This window comes from Cibotium barometz, chromosome 60, assembly GCF_041138505.1.
Source record: "Cibotium barometz isolate CiBa-2024 chromosome 60, ASM4113850v1, whole genome shotgun sequence".
Classification (NCBI taxonomy): domain Eukaryota; kingdom Viridiplantae; phylum Streptophyta; class Polypodiopsida; order Cyatheales; family Cibotiaceae; genus Cibotium; species Cibotium barometz.
In genome coordinates, this window is record NC_141105.1 from 22,474,100 (window position 1) to 22,492,132 (window position 18,033).

Genomic DNA, 18,033 nt, shown 5'->3' on the forward strand with positions numbered 1-18,033 from the left:
GCATGCTTGGCTAAAAGAAATATCTCTCAATCATTCGTGTAGTGGGCATGATACCTCTATGACCAGCATAAGGTGGAGCGTGACATTCCTCCATAACCTTTGGACCCAAATCCTTCACCACACATAGGCAATTATACTTCATAAGATAACCCTCGTTGATTAAGAGGCATGTGAATGACCAGCCATCAAATCAATCCATATATGGCAAAAATCAGCATCCAAATGATACAAATCACGCATAGCAGATAAGTCCCCATGACAGGCCACTAAGACTGCAGCCACATAAGGCCTCTTGGATAATGCATCTGCTACCACATTTTTCTTTCCCGGAGTATGCACAATCTGGAAATGAAACATGGAAAGAAAGTTTGCCATTCTCATCTGCTTCTCTGAAAGCTTTGTTTGAGATAGAAAGTATCTCAAGCTTTGATGGTCTGTCTTGACTACAAATTCAGCCCCAAGAAGATAATGTTTCCATATCTTTAAGGCATGAATTACAGCCAAGAGCTCTTTCTCGTAGATATCCATATGAAGCTTAGCATCATACAAACGACGGCTCTCGTATGCAACTGCATGCCCTTCTTGATTTAGGACAGCCCCAATACAATCGCCACAAGCATACTTCCACTTGTTGAGTTTGCCTACAAGAATACGATCCATGCCTCCACGGGAAAGGCTCCGTTTGAGATTATTTATGGCAGAGTGGTATTGCCACCTATCCTTCGTACAAAGGATGAGATTTTTGCAGCTGATGAATATGTTCGTGACTTGGATGTAGCCTTTGCTCAAGTGTGGACAGCCATTGCAAGGTCACAAGATAAGCATAAGATGGTTGCTGACAAGCATAGAAGGGACATGCAAGTCAAAGAAGGTGATTGGGTTTTGCTGAAATTTGAGAAGGCTAGGCTTCGGAAGAGGCCAGGACGAGAAGAATCATATCGTAAGCTTTATCCTCGCTATTATGGACCCTTCAAGGTGATTCAAAAGCTCAATGAAGTGTCATACAGTCTTGCTTTACCTAGTCATTGGAAGATTCACAACGCATTTCATGTGAGTCTTTTTCGGAAATACGTGGGGCCAGATCTTGACGAGCCTGTCACAGAAGATGTGCCAAAGATTGATGAGCTTGAGGAGATCCTCTAGCCAGAACAGATTGTCTTTCACAAGGAGCGAAAGCTACCTGCAGGAAAGCTTTCCGGGCGATACCTTGTGAAGTTCAAAAATTATTTGCCTATTGATGCAAAGTGGGTAAATGAGGATTATTTTGTTGACTACCCACAGTTCTTGCAGGCATATCTTGAGGCTTTTCAGTTGAGGACAACTCTTTAGAAGCCCGGGTGGATGTCACCAATTGGCCGACCATTTGGTCCATCTCCAGATTTGTGTCTTGTTCACTTGAGGCCAGGCCGGTGTCTCATGTGAAGAGGCCAGTATTTTTGCTTAACATGGACGGCAGTCAGATTGGTGCCACCCGTGTGTTAGGAGGATGGTGTCGTATGGACGGGAGCCAGACTAGTGCCACCCGTGTATGACCTGGACTGTGTTCTATCCATGGGATTGGCACGCCATGGAAGAGCCAGTATTTGTGCCGTGTCTTGCCTATGGGACTGTCACTCCATAGGGAGGCTCGTGCCTGGAACTGTGTTTTACCTATGGGACTGTCACTCCCATAGTTGTCACGGTACGAAAATACGATACGGTACGGTACGATACCGTACGGGAATATTCGGTACGATATGAAATTTTGGGATACGGTACGATAAAATACGGTTTTTATTTTTTACACTTACAAGCTATGGAGCTTCAAGCTTGAATGTGAGGGAAGGTTGGAAGGGGAGGAGTCTACAGTGCTTGAGAAACCAGTACATGGATATGTGTCTCTCCCGGTTGGATCTCCCGATTGTCTCCAAAAAAGAACCTGGATGGGTAATGCAATACCAAAGGTCTCCCAGTGTAGCGTTTATGACTAAGGGACCGTCCTTGCACAAATACGAGGAGTGCATCTAGGGTGATAAGTTTAGGGACTCCTCTCTAGATCAAAATGGCCATGTCCAAATGTTCTCCCTTGTGCATAACTTGAGAATCTAATTGTCTAGCCTACCTATACCAGGGATCCCGAAGTGATGTAGCAAGATTCTCTCATCCTACCAATCAAGTGTACACTACCAGTCTACCTCGCCAGATTTTTTAGGTCTCTCCACAACCCCATATGGAATACTGAGTGGACACGAAAGTTGCGAAGTATTGCGAGCATTTGGGATCTTCGTAAAGCAGGGTTTCTATTTTTTTTAAGCATTTGGAAATTTTTTTTCAAGGAAAAAATTTTTTTGGGGGGGGGGGAAAAAAAAAACCCTAACTCGTACCGTACGTTATCGTACGAATTCGTACGGTATCGTACCGTACGACTCGTACGTACGAATAGGTTCGTACGCGTATGAGAAACAACCATGGTCACTCCATAGGAAGACCAGGATTTATGTTTTATGTCGTGCCATTTTTGTGCCCGACAGATGTTTTGTACTTGTTCCATGAACGGGAGATATGTCCATGATACTATTTGCACATGCACTCAGGTTTTGCATGTTTGAAACTGTTTTCGCATGACTTGTATTCTTGTGTTTGCCTGCTTGATGTGTCACTTACTGAGCGGGGACGCCTGCCAGTGAGTCGTGAAGTTTGCTTTGTCTTCTGACGAGTTTTGTTGCATGTGAACAGGTGGTAAGTGTATTGCACTTGTTGGTGTAATAGTTTTAATTCTAACCTTTCATTTTATAAGGTTGTAAGTTCACATTCACTTAAAAGTGGGCACCCATTATGGGCACCCACATATGGGCTAAGGTGGGGAGCCACACTTAACCTTTAAGTGTGTGGGGGTGGGTGCATGACCACCTACCCACACCACACCATGAAGCTGGCCGCCCCCATGCAAACGTGGGGAGCCGGCCAGCTGTGGTCGTTTAACTCCTCCCCAACACCTACAAAGAGGCGACCACCCTTCTGCTCTCCACACACAGATGAGTGTGCGCCTCCATCTCCTCAGGCTGCTCCTCTGCCCATACAGTTGACTGTGCACTTCCTGCCTCTTCAGGCTACGCTTCCTCCACCTCTACAGCTGACGGCTGCACACAGCAGGCGGCTGTGATTTCCTCAGCAGGCTGCTCCTCTTCAAAGGCGGCTGCTCCCTCTATTACCCTAGGCGGCTGTGCTCCTGCAGCCAGGTAGTTGTGCTCCTGCAGCCAGGCGGTTGCTGTACCATTCAGTTGGCAGCTGCGTTGGTTCTCCAGCAGGTTGCGCCATCTCCATCACTTCAGCAGACGGCGGCTCCCTCTGTCCAGCGGGCTGCACCATCTCCACCACCTCAACAGACGGCGGCTCCCTCTGTCCAGCAGGCTGCGCCTCCTCCTTTACAGGCGGCTGCATCCTCTCCAGCAGGCAGCTGCCTCCTCTGCATAGCGGCTGCTCCCTCTCCTTCAGCAGGCGGCTGTACCTATTTTCCATCGGCGGCTGCCTCCTCTACATAGCGGCTGCTCCTCCTCCCTTGTAGGCGGTTGTCTCCTTTTCAATAGAGCCGGCTGTTTCATCCTTTGCAGGCGATTGCACTTCCCTTTATAGGCGGCTGCATGGAGTTGCACCTCCCTTCCATAGGCGGCATCTCTCTCCTCCTAGGTGGCTACACCTTCAACACAGGCAGCTCCTCCTCCTCCTCCTTGACAGGCTGCTGCGCCTTGGTGTCCCTTTCAAGTAGCTGCACACAGACACCTCGAGTATTTGTCTTCCATTTGCGAGCTACAAGTAAGTGAATTCAGATTTAAGTAAAGAACTTTGTTGTAAATCTGATAGAAGATTCTCTCTACGGCTAACACCCGTTCGGTGCCGGGTAGTCCAAGCTTTTGGAGAACCACGGTCCAAAGGTGCCGAGATCGGGAGAGCCAGGCGTTAGTACAGGAGCGCTTGTTTGTGCGTGGTCCTGGAACACCAATGGGGCGCTCCCCACGGATTCCAGTGAAGGCACAGGACCGTAGAGACTGGACCACTCAAGTGGTCGCTCTCCTTCGAACATCTACTTCGAGCCTCTTGTTTGGTACTGTATTCATTTCATTTGTACATGGACATCATTTGGTTCATTGAACCCATGGAGCATTGTATTTGTTAATACTCCCAATAATATATCATATATTGAGGGTGAAACCGGCCTCTGATAGAAAACCAGAGTGCGGTAAGAGCAATCACCCGTCCACTTGTAGTCTAGATGTGAAAAGAACACAGATTGGAGCTAGAGTGCCCAAATCTGAAAACACAGCGACACCTGTTGGCCCCAAAGCTTGGCGCCCCTTGCGGTATTTCTTTATTCAATTATAATAAAATGAATGGCTGAGTACAACACAAAGATCAGCCAAGAGTTTACACCTGTAAGTCCAATCTGACGACCCACAAATCCTTCTCAGCACAGAGGATCTATGCACACAGATCTGTGTTCCACAATAACACACTGTGCCTCCCTCTGATCAGCCAAGATCACTAAGCAGGCCAGCCATGGGCATACATCTGGCATAACTCAAGTGCATGATACATCATCTCAGCTCAAACATACATGTGCTGTCCAAACTCTGTCTCAACCCTTGTCAATCTGCCATACCCCTCCTCTCACAAGGGGCCAGATAACTCATATCTACAGACATCAAGCAGTAGAAAGAGAGATAGATGAACAGAAACAAGGCTTACCAAGTTCAGCTCGTGAAACAGCACTGGAGGAAGCAACAGCACCAATCTGTACTTGCAGGCACTTGTATCCACAACCCTGCTTCACACATGTGCTTGTCCTTGCCTGTATCCTCCTCCTGATGTTCACTCTTATGCTGTCCTTGAAAATACAGATCTGAAAAATCAGCACTGTACTTGCTTGTACTTGACGGTACGGGCTGTTTCTGCAGAGAACCAGAAGTAGCCGCCTACTGAGTTTTGCTGTTGATGGCCTGTGCTGTCTGCTACAGAATTGTCCAGCACCTGTACTTGCCCCAAAACTAGCCGTACAGTGTACCTGCAGAAAGTACAGAGCTGTACTTGCAGTCGTACAGCACTGTACAGCCTGTTTTCAACAGTCGCAGCCACCTGTCTCTGTCCCACAGGTCTGCGCCTCTCTGTCCACAGCAGTTCCTGCTGTTCGTACAACACTGTACGGTGATTGTACGGCCTGTTCCAGCATACAACACACAGAAAACAGCAGCTACAGCCCCTTCAGCAGTCGCCCCCTTCTTCCACAGCTTTTCCACGCTAGAATTCTCTCTTTTGCTCCACGACTCCCAAAAAGGGAAGAGAGAGAGAGAGAGAAGAGAGAGAAAACTCCAAAAGTGGCTCCTCCCCCAAAATAATCCCTAGGGCCCCAAACTTTAATAAGTTCCTAGGGCCACTAAGGCCTAGGGGCAAACTTTATTAAACATTAAAGTTTAATGTTTTTAGTTCCCCCCTTCACACCTAGGGATGTCCACACATCTTAAACTCTGTCCGGGCACCCCCCATGTGAATCATAAAATATTCTGACTCTGCAACCACCATGCCCACACTTGTACTGTTCCATTTTCACAGGGCCATGACATACCCCCCTCTTGAAAAATGGCAAGCGTCCTCGATTGCATTCTGGTGATGCATCAAAATATCCAAAGTGAAATATACAATATGGCAAGATCAGCGTCCCAATCTCTCTGAGCCATACACATGTATCAATATTCACTGCAAACCAATGGCATAGTAATAGTCCAAGTTGTATACCACTGTGAACCATACATATCCACAACAATCTCCATGTGACTAGTACACATATATCATAGAAGTCCCATAAACAGATGTACTGTCAACCTCAGTACCTTCGGGTGAGATAAAATCTGCACCAAGCGACCTCTAGATGTCATCTGAGCCTGTCTGTATCAAGGGAGTGGAGGTGCTACCCCCCTCTTGAGCATCAGGTAATGCTCCAGACCCATGCTGTGCTGAACCTGAATGAGCCACAATAAGAGTCGGCTCTAACTCAAAGGCATCGAGATAAAGCTGCAAAACCTGAGGTGAATCTGTTAAGTCACCTTCCTCCATCCACTTCGCATCCATCGGTGAATAGTTCTTGAACTTCACAAGATAGCGACGGGAAACTTTACCTCGTACCTTCCTTTCTTTATGTGCCAGTATCTGCTCTGGAATCAGAACCTCATCAAGTTCCTCAACTTCCGGCTGAGCCTCATCTGATACATCCTCAGGCACATCCCCACGGAAAGGTCTAAGAAGACTCACGTGAAAAGCATTGTGAATCCTCCAGTGATCTGGTAACTTCAAACGATAGGTTACCTCACCAATCTTTTCCAAAACCTGAAAAGGCCCATAATATCGCATGCTCAACTTAGGGAATAAGGGCTCTTTACCCTTCATCTTTTTGAGTCTAGCCTTTTCAAAGCGCAAAAGAACCCAATCACCCAATGCAAACTGTAAATCACGTCTGTGACGGTCTGCGGCTTTCTTTTGCTTCTGCTGAGTTTTCTGGAGGGCCAACTTAACTCTCCGATAAGCTTCATCCAAGCTCTCCACATACTGATCAGCCTCAAAGATCTTATCCTTTGTATGCAAAATGGGTGGTACCTTCTTCCCTCCTTCTACAATCTCAAAAGGCGCCTTGCCTGTCGAGCTATGTACAGTGTTGTTATATGCAAACTCCACCAAAGGAAGATACTTTTCCCATTGTTGCTTGTGCTCTGACACATAACACTTGAGAAGATCCAACACTGTAGAGTTAGCCTCTTCTGACTGACCATCTGTCTGTGGATGAAATGACGATGAAAACTTGAGAGTTGTACCCATGTTGTCAAACAACCCTCTCCAAAACAAACTCGTCATCCGTGGATCACGGTCACTAATGATAGACGTAGGCAAACCATGATACTTGAAGATGTTCGCCATGAACAACTTCACCATATGATCTACTTTAATTGTCTTCCTCACGGGAATGAAATGAGCCTGCTTACTGAACCTGCATATGATAGTCCAGATGCCATCATTTCCTGTTTGTGTCCGTGGAAGATCAAAGACAAAATCCATGGCAATGCTCTCCCAAGGTCTATCCGGAATAGGTAAAGGCTGTAATAACCCTGGTGTCTTCTGACGGTCAAACTTTACCTTCTGACATACGATGCATTGCCTCACAAAGGCATCAACATCTCTTCTCAAGGTTGGCCAATAAAAGAAAGTCTCCACTGCTTTGACCGTGGCGTCAATTCCTCTATGACCTGCATACGGTGGAGCATGACTTTCAATCATAACCTTGAGTCGCAATGGCCTGGTAACACAAAGTCTGCCATGCATCAATAAAAACCCATCTCTGAGAGTGTAATGCTCATGCCGCTGACCCTCAGACATCTGATCATACAACCTTTCAAAATCCTCATCATGGGCATACTGCACTTTCATTTCATCAAGCTCATGATGATAAGCAAGTGAAACTGCAGAGACCTGTGGCTTGCGTGACAAAGCATCTGCCACACTACATTCTTTTTGCCTTCCACATGCACAATCTGGAAGTGAAACATTGACAAAAAGTTTGCCCAACGCATATGCTTCTCTGAAAGCTTAGTTTGCGTGAGGAAGTAACGCAAGGTTTGATGATCTGTCTGCACAGTGAAATCAACCCCAAGCAAGTAGTGTTTCCAAGTAGAAAGAGCGTGAATTACAGCCAACATCTCTTTCTCATACACCTGTAAATGCTTCTCAGCATCTTGCAAAACTCTACTCTCATAGGCTATCACATGTCCCTCTTGCATGAGAACTGCACCAATGCTACTTCCACATGCATCACACTGGACAACAAAAGCCTTTCGGAGGTCCGGTAACACCAATACTGGGTCCGAAGTAAGCTTTTCTTTGAGCTTTTTGAATGCTGTAATTTCCCGATCAGCCCATCTAAACGGAGTTGCTTTCTTCGTCAAAGCATGAAGATTCGAAGCAATTTCAGCAAAGTGCCGTATGTAACGCTTGTAATAGGAACACAATCCTAGAAAACTGCGTACATCATGCACGGTCCTCAAAGCTGGCCATTTAAGTATTGCTTCCACCTTTGCTGGATCCATACGGACTCCATGACCAGACACAATATGCCCCAAGAAATGTATCTCCTGCAAGAAAAACTCACTCTTCTTGCCATTAACCACCAACCTATGGTTTCTGAGTTCTGCAAACACAATGGCCAAATGCCTTCTATGCTCTTCCTCAGTTTGTGAATGCACAATCATATCATCAAAGAATGTGCCCACAAACTCTCTATGAGGCCTGAAAATCCTGTCCATCATTCTGTTAAATGTGGCAGGCGCATTTGTCAAACCAAAGGGCATAACCAAGAACTCATACAATCCAAACGTGGTTCGGAATGCTGTCTTATGCACATCCTCGAGTCTAATGCGTATCTGATGATACCCGCTTTTCAAGTCAATACGACTGAAAACTGTGGAGCCCTGTAAGCGGTCCAAGATGTCATCGATCCTCGGTATGGGGAATCGATTCTTGATGGTATTCTTGTTCAGCGCCCTGTAATCAATACACATGCGCCAAGAACCATCCTTCTTCTGCACTAAGAGCACAGGTGAGCAAAAGGGTGATGAGCTAGGCTGAATCAACCCCTTATTCAATAGCTCCTGCACCTGACTCATAATCTCTTCCTGTTGGGCTGCACTAACACGGTACGGCGGTCTATTCGGTGGAGTACTACCAGGAATCAGATCTATAGCATGATCTTCTGGCCTCTCAGGAGGTAATTCTCCTGGCAATGACTCGGAAAAACAGTCTTGAAACCCACTTAAGAAATCAGCCCTGTCCTTATCTAACATTGACAAATTAGACTTAGACTCATCATCCTGTGCATCCTTTACATAAATCAAGTACGCGGAAAGATGCTTTTTCATTACTGATGAAATCGCTGAAGCGGATACAATAGGAACAGATTCCCCTTTGAGTTTTACATCCAATACATGCTCTTTTCCTCTATGAGTCAGAGTAATTGTCCTATTGTAAGTATCCACCACCGCATGTACCCTGTGGCACCATGGCATCCCCAACAAAACATCACAGCCATCCAAAGGCATGATGAAGAACTCCTCGCTGTCCACATAACCCTGCAAATGAAGCCGAAGCTTCCCAATAATAGGAGTAACGGGTTCTGCATACCCTGGACAAGCCATATTAGCCTCATGTAACGGCCCCATCTCCTCTGCGCGAATCCCCAATCGGCCAGCCAAATCTGGTGAAATGAAGTTGGCTCTAGCACCTGTGTCAAAGAAGATCAAAGCATTCTGATCTCTCACTTTGCCCCATGCCCTACACAACTCTGTAGCTTCACCACCTAGCTGCTCCCCCACAAGATCAGGAACTAAGCCTGCAGAAGGCTTTGGTTTCTTTGGCTTGGGCTCCCCTTTATTGTCAGGGTCCTTTTTGGACGTTCTTTTAGGACAATTGAATGACATATGCCCCTCTTCAGTACAGTAAAAACACTTTTGAGCATCTCTCAAAGCCTGTCTTTCCTCAGAAGTCCTTTTGGGCATTGGCAACTTCTTATACTTTGTCTCTGAAGACCCTTTAGTATCACGAGAAGCATGCCCAAATTTTTCAGCTTTCTTGCCCAATTTCTTACTGCCTTTAAACCCAGATGAACCACCTGTGAGTAACGCATTAGCTGTCATAGCATTTTCGATCATCTGTGACATGTTCGTTACTCTTGTCTTTATACAATAATCTCGTACCTCTTTGGGCAGCCCACAACAATACTTCTCTACCTGCTCAGATAATGGCACGGCACGGTAAGAAGTCACTGGGAGTAAAGCTTCCCAAAACTTCTTATTATAATTCTCCAAACTATCACACTTGGAAGCATCCAGCTTGTGCCATGCGGTCATAACATCCACCTCAAATGTAGATGTGAGCCATACGGAAGAGAAAACCTGTTTAAATTGGACCCATGTAGTGGGTGCTATGCCCTGCAAAAGAAGAGTAGACCACCACTGCAAAGCATTGCCCTTGAGAAAAGTTGCAGCTTTCCTCACCTTAGAGGACTCTGTGTAATTCCCACCAGAAAAAGCAGCATCAAACTGCTGTAAAAAGGTAAGTGCCTTCAATTTATCCTTGGCCCCACTGAAAGTGTCAAACTTTACTGCAGCTCCCCCTTCCTTGTAATCCTTCGCCTTTCCCATAGGCGTTAGATTATCATATGGAAGTGGTTTCGTAAGATTGCTGCCCCCAACATTCATACCCATCATTGGGTCAACATTTCCCATTCCCATGCCAGGCATACCATACATTCCAGCCATGTTTCCATACATTCCATTATGCATACCTGGCTGCATACCACCAAACATATTGCCTTGCATCCCAGGTTGCATGCTTCCAAACATATTTCCAGCCATACCGGACTGCATACCACCATACATATTCCCTTGCATGCCAGGCTGAAAATTGGCTCCAAAAGGCCCATACATACCCATGCCTCCCTGAGGATAGCCCCCAGTCATGGATTGAAACACCGAGCCACCACCAAAATAACCTGGATGCATGTTCTGCTGAGGAATAGGTGGCTGTCCATAGAAGGAACTCTGAGAGTTTGCACCATAAGCATGCTGCATATTCGGAAACTGGCCAAAAGATGGTTCCTGTGGGATGGCACCACTATGACCCTGAGGAAGATTCTTCGAACGAACCTTCTTCTTCTTTTTCTGGGGCTCTGTGCGGGGCTCTGTGCGAGATCTCATAAATTCAGCAAATCTCTCGCTCTGTGTGAGCTGCATAAAAGTATCCATAACACTAGCCAAGCGATCTTTGAACCGAGCATCATCATCCTCTTTACTATGCACATCTTCTGGCTGTGTTACATCCTCATAAGGCTCAACATCTGCAGCCTGTTCTCCTGCAAAAATATCCTCAGATACATCTCTTTCAGGAGAAGTCTCTTGCTCTTCTTCTTCATGATAGAAGTACTCTTCCTCTGTATCAGACATGATTGCTGAATTTTCAGCGATGGCTTTCTTCAAAGCAACCACGAGCTCACCCCCTTCAGAAAGTTGATGATTGGTCCCGGCAACGGAACCTTGAAACCGGCCTCTGATAGAAAACCAGAGTGCGGTAAGAGCAATCACCCGTCCACTTGTAGTCTAGATGTGAAAAGAACACAGATTGGAGCTAGAGTGCCCAAATCTGAAAACACAGCGACACCTGTTGGCCCCAAAGCTTGGCGCCCCTTGCGGTATTTCTTTATTCAATTATAATAAAATGAATGGCTGAGTACAACACAAAGATCAGCCAAGAGTTTACACCTGTAAGTCCAATCTGACGACCCACAAATCCTTCTCAGCACAGAGGATCTATGCACACAGATCTGTGTTCCACAATAACACACTGTGCCTCCCTCTGATCAGCCAAGATCACTAAGCAGGCCAGCCATGGGCATACATCTGGCATAACTCAAGTGCATGATACATCATCTCAGCTCAAACATACATGTGCTGTCCAAACTCTGTCTCAACCCTTGTCAATCTGCCATACCCCTCCTCTCACAAGGGGCCAGATAACTCATATCTACAGACATCAAGCAGTAGAAAGAGAGATAGATGAACAGAAACAAGGCTTACCAAGTTCAGCTCGTGAAACAGCACTGGAGGAAGCAACAGCACCAATCTGTACTTGCAGGCACTTGTATCCACAACCCTGCTTCACACATGTGCTTGTCCTTGCCTGTATCCTCCTCCTGATGTTCACTCTTATGCTGTCCTTGAAAATACAGATCTGAAAAATCAGCACTGTACTTGCTTGTACTTGACGGTACGGGCTGTTTCTGCAGAGAACCAGAAGTAGCCGCCTACTGAGTTTTGCTGTTGATGGCCTGTGCTGTCTGCTACAGAATTGTCCAGCACCTGTACTTGCCCCAAAACTAGCCGTACAGTGTACCTGCAGAAAGTACAGAGCTGTACTTGCAGTCGTACAGCACTGTACAGCCTGTTTTCAACAGTCGCAGCCACCTGTCTCTGTCCCACAGGTCTGCGCCTCTCTGTCCACAGCAGTTCCTGCTGTTCGTACAACACTGTACGGTGATTGTACGGCCTGTTCCAGCATACAACACACAGAAAACAGCAGCTACAGCCCCTTCAGCAGTCGCCCCCTTCTTCCACAGCTTTTCCACGCTAGAATTCTCTCTTTTGCTCCACGACTCCCAAAAAGGGAAGAGAGAGAGAGAGAGAAGAGAGAGAAAACTCCAAAAGTGGCTCCTCCCCCAAAATAATCCCTAGGGCCCCAAACTTTAATAAGTTCCTAGGGCCACTAAGGCCTAGGGGCAAACTTTATTAAACATTAAAGTTTAATGTTTTTAGTTCCCCCCTTCACACCTAGGGATGTCCACACATCTTAAACTCTGTCCGGGCACCCCCCATGTGAATCATAAAATATTCTGACTCTGCAACCACCATGCCCACACTTGTACTGTTCCATTTTCACAGGGCCATGACAGAGGGGGGGGGTCGGCCCGTTCCGGCCCCAGTGCATGTGCCCATCTATTTCATTTCAATTTTCAGTTGTTATTAAGTTGTCCATTTCAAATTGTGATATGAAGTTGTGCTATTACGCGTGTGGGTGTCCAACGGAGTCTATTCCCACTTGACGGGATCGGTTTCATTCACCCTTCTCGGTCTTCCGCTCGGGACACTGCCTCCAATAGTGGCCTTTCTCGCCACAATCATTACAGGTCCTCTCTGCCTTTAGTTTCTTGCGGTCAGCGAGACTTCTCCGATGAAGCCTTTCCTTTGCCCGTGTTACGGCCTTTCGACGTTGGCCAATTAAGGCCTCCGAACCGCCACCCTGAGGAGGGTTCGTGAATCGTTCCTCTTGGTCCAAGACCATGGGCACAAGCTCCTCCCACGTGATGGTGCAGAGCCTGCCACTGGTAATCAAAGACGAGTTAAATGCTGAGTACTGAGAGGGCAAATGCGACAGCAACGTTATGGCCTTGTCCTCTGACAATATCTCCTTCCCAGCCTGAAGAACTTCTTGCTGAAGAGCCTATAGCTTATTAATATGCTCCCGCATCGTCAACGACTTTGCAGGGCTCATAACCCGCATCTGTACTTCCAAGGAAATCCTCTTTATGGGCGATACCCTGTTGTAAAGAGAAGCCAAATGCTGCCATATACCTCTGGCCAGCATCATATGCTTTACATGATTGATTACCTACGGTGTGCAGTTGAGGAAGATAAACGAACGGACCCTGGCGTTGACACGATCCCACATCTGTGCCTGTGCCTCCTGGTCCTTTCGGATCGACGGTAACTCCCCTTCTTCTACTTCCGCCCGTGGAACCCCAACAACGATGAAATCAGCGAGGTCGTAAGACTCCAGAACAGATTCCATCATAACCTTCCATATGCCGTAGTTGTTCCCATCCAACTGACAGCCCACCGGGAACGTGGGGAGTGTAGGGATCTTCACATGCCTCTCGGCCATTTCTAACAGATCTGCCATTGCGGGGATGTACTCTGAAAAAAGGGTGGGTGGGTGGGAACAAAGAAGAACTTACATCTGCAAGTGGCTGTCCAGCAAATCACCCCGCCGTCCTCTTGCTTCTCCTCTTCCCAAACAGTCCCGTACAGTCCACCAATCAGCAACACAACAATCCCCCTCTTGCTCACACAAATCCCCAAAACAATCAAGAGCCTAGGGCTCTGATACCATGTCAGAATGCGCAACGGAAGACTAACGCACGTAGGAGATGCATCACCATCGAGCACCACGAGCACCACGAGCACCCCCAACGGGGACTGCAGCATCCCTCCACCGGGCTCCCATCTCCCGGTGAGCTGCCTCCCAAAACACCGGCCGGAGGAGATGATTATGACAAGGTGCCACTCTAGCGTATATATGGCTCTTCATTTTCCCATGCTTCCACTTATGGGATAATCCAAGGCACCTTCTAGCCATAGATCACACGCTCGAAATCGCCAACCTTCCAACACCCTCCCTCGATTCGAGCTCTGCAAGCCACCGAGGCGCGAGGGGATCGCCCAGGACCACACATGCCCGGGCTCTGATACCATGTCAGAATGCGTAGCGGAGATGATGACCAAATTTGGGAACACGAGAGCAAACGCAATGCAGAAAACAACAGCACAAGAGAGAGAGAGATAGAGGCGTGTAACTTTGCTCTATATACACAAAGAAGATCCCGAAGTGATACAATAATGGCAAGGGGCTGTGGGGCCATTTTATATGGCCCCAAGTATGCAGTCGGCCTACATCAGGGACAGCCGACTGGACACCAAAGGAGCCCGCGACCTGCACACAGCAGTCGGCCAGCATAAAAGGTCCACGACCTGTCCAGACCAGTCGACCAGCTCCATAATGTGAACACAAGCGTACTTATGCAGTCGGCCAGCAATTGGGTCCTCCTGCCATCACAGGGCAGCCTCCCATGCCAAGAAAAATAGGGAAAAAATGGGGAAAGAATACGGGGAGTGAGGAAAAATGAGAAAACACCTACAAGGGCGGGCACACCCACAACAACGGCCCTGGTGTCAACATAAAGACAGGAGATGACTTCTAACAGATACTTCCCAGAGGGTCATCACAGATTTCTTCACTTGTCATGCATTCACATCAGAGCCCACCTTCCACACTAGAGGTCCAGCCCTCAACCCTAGAGGGGTCCCTCAATGATAGAGCTCGATCCTTTTTGTCCGTCTGAGACCATCACGCCCCTCCACCGGACAGATGTGGATTCAGGAAGTTCTTCGATGCTTCCATCACAGAGGCCAGATATCCTCTCGGCCATTAGATCCATATTGGCTGAGGAGGGCATCATTATTAGTTGATCATGTCTAGTTTCTCTCATACAGGGTCACATGCTTATATCACATGAGTGATAGTCGTTTTTTCTTTTCTCTTAATTAGTTTTTCCATGGCTAAGTATATCCATGGTATCATTGTATCTTTTATGGTCTCATAGACCCTTGGGTTCTTTTGTAGTCATTAATCTTGCTCTTTCTTTGGAATGCAACCATGAAAATGCACCCTAAGTGATGTAAAACAGTGGTAATTTCCCTATGCAGCAGCGCGCGTGTGTGTTGGGGGGGGGGGGTTTGTTTTTTTGAGGCAAGGGTCAGACCTGCCTTCCAGGATAAGCAAGAATGACAGTTCTCGAAGCCATGATTGGTCCACAGTTGACTATTATTTCTGTCACCACATAGAGGATAGAAAGTTATGATTGGATTGGGGGCTTTGGAGAGAAAATATCACAAGATGCAGTTGATGGAATGGTGGAAAGTTAGACCTGGTGTATTACTGTTATGTTTGAAACTCCATGGTTTTGATTGGCAGGGTAAGCACTCCAAGCCATGATTGGTCCACAGTCGACTATTATTTCTGTCACCACATAGATGATAGAAAGTTATGATTGGGTCGGGGGCTTTGGAGAGAAAATATCACAAGATGCAGTGACGAAATGGTGGAAAGTTAGAATTACTGCTATGTTTGAAACTCCATGGTTTTGATTCCTCAAGCCTTGAGTCATCTCCATTTATAGCTGTTTGATGTATCTTCATCTATGGTTTTGCAGGCAGATGCAGATGGAAATGGGAAACTTGATTATGGTGAATTTATGGCAGTTACTATTCATTTACAGAGGATGGATAATGATGAGCACTTGCGCAAAGCCTTTGCTTACTTTGATTTGGATGGTGATGAGTTTATTGACTTTATTGAGCTCAAACAGACTCTGGGTGACGACTTGGGCCTCGATGACACTGATATGATTGATGCTATCATGCAAGAAGTGGACTTGGATAAGGTGAGAGCCATTCAATACTTTTTTTTTTAATGTTATAAAAAAACATTTCAGAAAGGACAACTCTTTGTCTATTATTTCAATGATTTTCACAAGCAAAGAGCAGCGTTTCTACCTTCATTTTAACCCATAAGATGTTGGTAGCCAATTTTTGAAACACCAATGTGGTAACCGTTTCAGACAACACCGGTGGTGTTAGAAATCAATGCTTCAAGGAGGCGGTCTCCTATTGTTGGTAGTGTAGTAGTGCAGCCCACAAGCTGAGAACCTAGATCCTATTCATGCTAAAGAGCATCATGGTGGGGTTAACAAGGATGGGAAGGCCAAATGGTGGTGAGGCCTTTAAAAGTTCGGCACTTGGCCATCCCTATTGGGCCTTGTTTGGCCCATAGCATAGTAATATTTCAAGGAAACAAACCTTGAAGGCCATCTAGTGGGTACACTGTGGGGCATCCCAGCCCAATCATCTGCTGCCTGGCCAGTCCATGTGTATGCTCACACTGCACATTCACTTTACTACTCTCTGTCTGTCAATTTATATGCCAGATCTCCAAGAGCTGCTGTATAAATGTTGTAGAGCCCTGGCACGGAGATTGGAGAAAGCCTTCATGGCAGTCTCAGGCACCAGCTTTCACCATCTCGAGTAAGGGATGGCTTAAAAGCTAAGCTTGCACGTTGACATTCTTTTGTAGTACATTGATTTGTGGCATCTTTGTTCCAAGGTCTTAAGGCTTTTGTTCTTAAGAATTGCTACCTGGACTTATTTCAGATGTGATTGAATAATAATTGTGTATCTTTGCAGGATGGGAAAATAAGCTATGATGAGTTCGTGAGCATGATGCGAACTGGGACAGATTGGAGGAAAGCTTCTAGACATTATTCAAGAGAGAGATTCACAAGTCTTAGCATAAAACTGATGAAGGATGGCTCTCTCCAAAAGCAGAGCGATGACAAGAGGTGATCTCATATGAGCTTCAGGCTTTTTAGGCAAGGTGCTTCTATGCCCTTTGAATACATGTTTCAAGGCAAATTCAATGGTGCTAAGTGATAGGGTGCTACTGCATATCCTGGCCACACGATGCCATGAGCAGCCATGTATGCAGATTTGGACATTATATGTGCTTTGTCTTGTTGGGGGTTTTGCCTATCTCATCAGAGGCAGCTCAAGCATTCAACATTGGATTGGGCTAATTTGGAAGATCTTGGTAGTGTGAACGTCTCTCTGCTCAAGTTTTTGGGCAAGTCGGATTGGTTGACTAGCCCGCCCTTCAGTTGAGGCTGAGAAAACTGGTTGAGAGTCATGTTGAGGTCACTGGAGAAGGTATATTAGTTGTATGATTAGTGCTTAGTTACGTGGTATTCTCCAGGTTCGTATGTGGAGTGCTAACAAGCGGAAGGGGTCTGGCAATGGTGTTGTAAAATTGCATAGCTTAATCATATAGAGGCGGGGCACTGGGCAGTGTTCTGGGCCCAACACACTGTTTTTGTGCATTGATGGTGGTTATGCATTTCTGTGTCTGTTCTGAGTTTCCATCTGGTCCATTCAAGCACATGCCATCATTGTGGCTTGGTGTACTTGCAAGCAGAGTAATTGTAAGTTTCTTAGAGAAAATGCTGATAATGGATGTTTCTTAGCTGTGAGGTGAATGGTGCCGATGCCTTGGGCTTAAGAGAGAATGCTGATACTGGAGGATTCTTAGGTGGGAGATAAGTGGTGCACATGCTTTGAGCGTAGGAGCGGCCTTGGTAATTTCTGCTATCCTTTGATATGCCTTAAACAATGATATGCCTCCCTCGGAGTACAGATAGTATTTGATTCAAAATAGGGGTGTAAAGACACTCATCTTAAAAGAATCTATACATAGAGAAAAATACTATACATATTTAAAAAAAAACCATGTATATAGACATATTTTCTAGAAGTAAATGATTTCTTATTGGTCTTGCCTTATGCAGGATATAGTGGGGAGTGAATTGAAATTGTGAATCAAAGTTTGGTGGTCAACCTATTTTAATCTGGGGCTTTAAATATATATTATGGAAGGATAGGACTTTGGTATTTCTTGTAGACATGGGTGCTGTATTTTAGGGTGCTTTGACCAGTATTTATTTAGCTGTCAGTGATGGAGGTATTAAATAGCTATTTTTGTTTGCTCGATGGTGGTATATTCATTGAAAAATGGTGCTGCACGCCA

The 18,033-nt window shown here is 46.2% G+C and overlaps 1 protein-coding gene across 2 annotated transcripts in view; it reads left to right on the forward strand.

Moving 5' to 3' along the window:
• LOC147605134 (calcium-dependent protein kinase 13-like) overlaps nucleotides 1-17,470 on the forward strand; it is a 52,188-nt gene extending 34,718 nt beyond the window's left edge. For both annotated transcript variants that reach the window (XM_086793751.1, XM_086793750.1), the window contains 2 exons: nucleotides 15,611-15,841; nucleotides 16,641-17,470. In XM_086793751.1, the coding sequence (XP_086649877.1) occupies nucleotides 15,611-15,841; nucleotides 16,641-16,799 (390 nt within the window). In that variant the 3' untranslated portion in view covers nucleotides 16,800-17,470. The remainder of the gene's footprint in view (nucleotides 1-15,610; nucleotides 15,842-16,640) is intronic.
• Nucleotides 17,471-18,033: the final 563 nt, after the last annotated feature.